The 5,925-nt window shown below is 40.4% G+C and overlaps 1 protein-coding gene across 1 annotated transcript; it reads right to left on the reverse strand.

Moving 5' to 3' along the window:
• Nucleotides 1–2,145: 2,145 nt before the first annotated feature.
• On the reverse strand, nt 2,146–2,589 carry LOC130962742 (uncharacterized). The gene has a single exon (XM_057888914.1). It carries the CDS (start codon nt 2,587–2,589, stop codon nt 2,146–2,148), a length of 444 nt encoding a protein of 147 aa, XP_057744897.1.
• Between the last annotated feature and the right edge of the window lie 3,336 nt (nt 2,590–5,925).

Below are 5,925 nucleotides of genomic sequence, written 5' to 3' on the forward strand. Positions count from 1 at the left end.
AACGTGACTCTTAATGTGGCTCATTGCCAAATCTTGGAACGTTAGTGGTGTTCACATTTACCACTAACGTTGGAGCTTTCTTTTGTCTCCACGTTAACTACCACGTTAACTTAGTTAACGCGACAATTAACGTGGGCTTATGATGGCTTCGCAGGCGTTATTGGTGGTCACTTTTCTCCTTAACGTTGCAAGCTATTTACCATTCCACGTTAGTGGTCATGTTAACTAGATTAACATGAGTACTAACGTGGTTCTTCCTTGCTTCCTTTGTCCTGAAATCAAGCAAATAAAGTGCATCAAAGCTCTAGCCAAAGTCATGAGATTATGCATCATCAATTTATCATTCAATTCTAGCAAAATCCTCATGAAATCATGTGAAATTCACAATAGTTGCTTGAATCAAGGTGTAAGTGTATTTTCATCTAAAACTTGCCTTATTCACTAAGAAAATGCATGAAACTACATTAAAACAGTAAAGAAAAGGTCAGTAAAACTGGCCTAGATGCCCTGGCATCACAACACCAAACTTAAAGCTTGCTTGTCCCTAAGCAAGTACTGAAACATAGGAAGAGTGAATGAAAGAGCAACAAGATAATATAGAAGTAAAATTCCTGGTTTATGGGGTTTCATGCATAGCAACTTAGGTTCTTTCCTTTACTAGGTTTCAGGCCTTTATCAAGTCCTTGGTCACTCTCTTGATTACATCCTTTGAAACTTCTTAATTGTTGATCCTTCCTTCTTTTCCAAGGTTTATTACATTCTTCTTTTGGCTAAGTGCTCTGTAAGAGGTCGACTCTTTATGATAAGCTTTCAGTCAACACTCCCGAACCAGTTGGCTCAAGGTGCTAGATGTTAAGACACCCCTACAGACTTACTCCCCCAAGTCTCTTTCCCTCATACATACACACCATAGGCACATGGTTTGTTATTTTTCTTTCTTGAGACCTTGGTGTCCAGCACCTCTTTGGGTTACTAACTGTTCTGTAGCAAAGGTCACTCTTGATAGTGGACTTTCAGCTGATAATCCCGAATCAGTTAATCCAAGTTACCAAGTGATGAGGCACCCCTAAGAGCTTATTCATCCAAGCATATCCCTTGCACATGAACACCACAGACACATGCCTCAATCTTAAAACCCTTGGTATCTAGCATTGTTTCTTATTGTGTTTCTTTCCTTTTCACTTTTATTGCTCTTTCTCTTTTCTTATTGTGATCTTATTATTTAGTTAGTCTCATAAAATGTGTTTCAAGCATAGGATTTAGTGTAGATAGTTGCCTTCTTTCCTTATTTGGTGAACTAACTTAGCTTACTAATCATCCTAGCACAAACATTCAGAACTTACTTCACAATATAACTCCACTCTTGTTCTTTTCATAACATTTTCTTTTTGATTAACTTAAAGGACAAGCATACAAGTAAGAAAGATGAACATGCAGAAAGGACATTAGACTAGCACACTTGGGTGTGAGCAAAAAGGAACAAGCAGAGTATGAATGTTCTATTCAATCATTTTTCAATTAGAGTTCTGCATTTCGAGATAGTTTGATACAACCTCATGATGTCTTCCTTGGTATTCTCATCCTAGCCTTTGCATTCTTGTCTGTTTCCTCAGATGATGAGGTATGATCATTTCCTGAGATTGATTGAGTTCCTGCAACACTATTGAGAGTTGTTTGTTTCCCCAAGCACTTGAAAAAGGGTTAGCATGCATGTGTGCTTGTGAGCTTCTGAACTTAATTTGGTGTGTGAACACCAAATTTAGTTCTTTGCTTACTTTGACAAATTGAATGCATGCAGAAACCTTGTGTGTTTTTTATTAAGAAACAACTATGAGTTAAAAAGATAAACTATGCATTAGAGGTTAAACCTCTGTCAAGTAAGTTCTCTGGTTGCTAGAGCAATGTTTCACCACTGAAGGGTTGCAATGCACTCTTTAGCTAGAGTTTTTGGTGGAACACCAAACTTAGAGTCCTATATTCACCCTTGAATTGTTTTTGGTGTGTAACACCAAACTTAGCTCCTCACACTACAGAGAATCCAACTTGAAATTTTTATTGAAAGACTCATGAAAAGAGAATTACCTCAGGTTAGATTGCCTCCCAACAGAGCGCTTTTTTAGCGTCGCTAGCTCGACGGTTCTTTCCTTAGTTGAGGTACTTCTGTTTGGGGGTTTCCCCCATGCTGCCCAAATAGTGTTTAAGTCTTTGTCCATTCACAGTGAATCTCCTCTTTGAGCCTTCTTCCATGATTTCTATGTGTCCATAAGGTGAGACTTTTGTGACTATAAAGGGCCCCGACCATTTTGATTTGAGTTTCTCAGGAAAGAGTTTCAGTCTGGAGTTGTAAATAAGCACATATTGCCCTTCTTTAAAACTTCTTGCTGCCAGGTTAAGATCATGTCTCTTTTTTGCTTTTTTCTTTTCATAGGCTTGAGACCTAAACTCTTCCATTTCTTGAAGCTGCAAAACCCTCTTTTCACTAGCAGCGGTGCTATCTAGGTTCAGTGTTTTAAGAGCCCATGAGGCCTTGTGCTCCAGCTCTAATGGCAAGTGACAGGCCTTACCGTATACCAGTTGATATGGGGACATCCCAATTGGTGTTTTGAAGGCTGTTTTATATGCCCAAAGAGCATCATCTAGCTTCCTTGCCCAGTCCTTTCTTGATATCCCCACAGTCTTTTCCAAGATCCTTTTCAACTCTTGGTTAGATATCTCTGTTTGCCCACTTGTTTAGGGATGATAAGGTGTGGCAACCTTATACTTCACCCCATATCTTAGGAGTAGGGTTTCCAATGGTCTATTGCAAAAATGGCTCCCTCCACCACTGATGAGGGCTCGTGGGACTCCAAATCTGGTGAAGATATTCCTTCGAAGAAAGTTTATGACTACCTTGTTGTCATTGGTTGGGGTTGCCACGACCTCCACCCACTTAGATACATAGTCTACTGCCACCAAGATATACTTGTTTGAATATGAGGATGGAAATGGTCCCATGAAGTCGATCCCCTATACGTCGAACAGTTCAAGCTCTAGAATGTATTATTGTGGCATCTCATTTCACTTGGGTAGATTGCCAGCCTTTTGGCACTCATTGCAGCTTCTCACCAATTCCTTAGCATCCTTGAAGATAGTGGGCCAGAAGAACCCACATTGCAGTACCTTTGCGGCAGTTCTTTCTCCTCCAAAATGACCTCCATAGCTAGCACTATGACAACTCTACAGGACCTCTCGTCCTTCTTCTTCTGAGATGCATCTCCTAAGGATTCCATCTGAGCATTTCTTGAAGAGATAGGGTTAATCCCAAATAAAATACTTAGCATCATTGATGAGTTTTCTTCTTTGATATTTGTTGATTCCAGGGGGTAAGTCACCGGCTGCTTTAAAATTGGCAATATCTGTAAACCAGGGTGCTTTATGAACCATCATTAACTGTTCATCCGGGAAAGACTCATTTACACTTGTATCATGGGTATCATCCTTCTCACAAGGGATTCTGGATAGATGATCTGCTATCTTGTTCTCTACCCCTTTTTGTCTCTAATCTCGATGTTGAATTCCTGCAATAATAAGATCCATCTAATTAGTCTTGGTTTTGATTCCTGTTTGACAAATAGATATTTGAGTGCTGTGTGATCAGTGAAAACAATAACTTTAGAGCCAATAAGGTATGATCTAAATTTGTCAAATGCAAAAACTATTGCCAGCAACTCCTTTTCGGTGGTAGTATAATTCCGTTAAGCATCATTGAGGACCTTGCTGGCATAGTATATGACATGCACCAAATTCTCTTTTCTCTGTCCTAACACTGCCCCAACTATGAAATCAGATGCATCGCACATCAGTTCGAATGGTAGATTCCAATCAGGTGGGGTGATGATAAGGGCAAAGGATAGCCTCTTTTTCAAGTTTTCAAATGCTAGCATGCATTTCTCATCAAAGATAAATGGTGTATCAGACATTAGAAGGTTGCTTAAGGGCTTGGCTATTGATGAGCGGATGATTTGTATACTTTTTGGCATTGTTTTTAGTATGTTTTTGATATGATCTAGTTAGTTTTTAGTATATTTTTATTAGTTTTTAGTTAAAATTCACTTTTCTGGACTTTACTATGAGTTTGTGTGTTTTTCTGTGATTTCAGGTATTTTCTGGCTGAAATTGAGGGACCTGAGCAAAAATCTGATCCAGAGACTCAAAAGGACTGCAGATGCTGTTGGATTCTGACCTCCCTGCACTCGAAGCGGATTTTCTGGAGCTACAGAAGCCCAATTGGCGCGCTCTCAACGGCGTTGGAAAGTAGACATCCTGGGCTTTCCAGCAATATATAATAGTCCATACTTTGCCCAAGATTTGATGGCCCAAACCGGCGTTCAAAGTCACCTCAAGAAATTCCAGCGTTAAACGCCGGAACTGGCACCTAATTGGGAGTTAAACGCCCAAACTGGCACTAAAGCTGGCGTTTAACTCCAAGGAGAGTCTCTACACGAAAAAGCTTCATTGCTCAGCCCAAGCACACACCAAGTGGGCCCGGAAGTGGATTTTTATGTCATTTACTCATCTATGTACTAGTTTTCTATAAGTAGGACCTTTTACTACTGTATTAAAAACATCTTGGTAGCTATCTTTGAGTTTTATGCTATCTTAGATCATTGGGAGGCTGGCCATTCGGCCATGCCTAGACCTTATGCTTATGTATTTTCAACGGTGGAGTTTCTACACACCATAGATTAAGGTGTGGAGCTCTGCTGTACCTCGAGTATTAATGCAATTACTATTGTTCTTCCATTCAATTCCGCTTGTTCTTTTACCAAGATATCACTTGTTCTTCAACATGATGAAGGTGATGATTGACGCCCATCACCATTCTCACCCATGAACAAGGTGACTGACAACCATTCTTGTTCTACAAGCATCTGAGGCTTAGTGAATATCTCTTGGATTCTTCGGAGTCTTCGTGGTATAGGCAAGAACTGATGGCAGCATTCAAGAGAATCCGGAAGGTCTAACCTTGTCTGTGGTATTCTGAGTAGGATTCAATGACTGAATGACTGTGATGTGCTTCAAACCTGTAACCTACTGGGCGTTAGTGACAGACGCAAAAGAGTTATTCTATTCCGGTAGGGGAGGGAACCAAACCGGTGATTGGCAGCACTGTGACAGAGTGTGTGCATTAGCTTTCACTGCGCGGATGGGAGGTAGCTGCTGACAACAGTGAAACCTTACACGAGCTTGCCATGGAAAGGAGTAAGAAGGATTGGATGAAGACAGTAGGAAAGCAGAGAGACGGAAGGGAAGGCATCTTCATACACTTGTCTGAAGCTCTTACACCAATGATATACATAAGTATCTCTATCTTTATCTTCTATGTTATTTTCATTCATCATCATATACATGTGAGTTTGCCTGACTAAGATTTACAAGATGACCATAGCTTGCTTCAATACTAACAATCTCCGTGGGATCGACCCTTACTCACGTAAGGTTTATTACTTGGACGACCCAGTGCACTTGCTGGTTAGTTGTGCGAAGTTGTGTAATGCCATGGTATTGAGCGCACCAAGTTCTTGGAGCCATTACCGGGGATTATTTGAGTTGTGAAAAAGTATTGTTCACAATTTCGCGCACCAAGTTTTTGGCGCCGTTGCCGGGGATTGTTCAAGTTTTGAGCAAGCTTTTGGTAACATCAGTGCCAAGATCCGGCAACAACATCAAGTTCTTGGTGTTATTGCCCGGGATTGTTTAGGCTGGACAACTGACGGTTCATCTTGTTGCTTAGATTAGGTATTAATTTTTTTTTTCGAAATTCTTGAAGATGAATTCTAGAGTTTCATGATGATTTGTTGAAATCTGGCTGGCTGAGAAGCCATGTCTAATCTGATTGGACCGAGGTTTCAACTTATCACCACAAGAGCTTGTTGATTCTCATCA

Source organism: Arachis stenosperma, chromosome 2 (genome assembly GCF_014773155.1).
Source record: "Arachis stenosperma cultivar V10309 chromosome 2, arast.V10309.gnm1.PFL2, whole genome shotgun sequence".
Taxonomy (NCBI): Eukaryota; Viridiplantae; Streptophyta; class Magnoliopsida; order Fabales; family Fabaceae; genus Arachis; species Arachis stenosperma.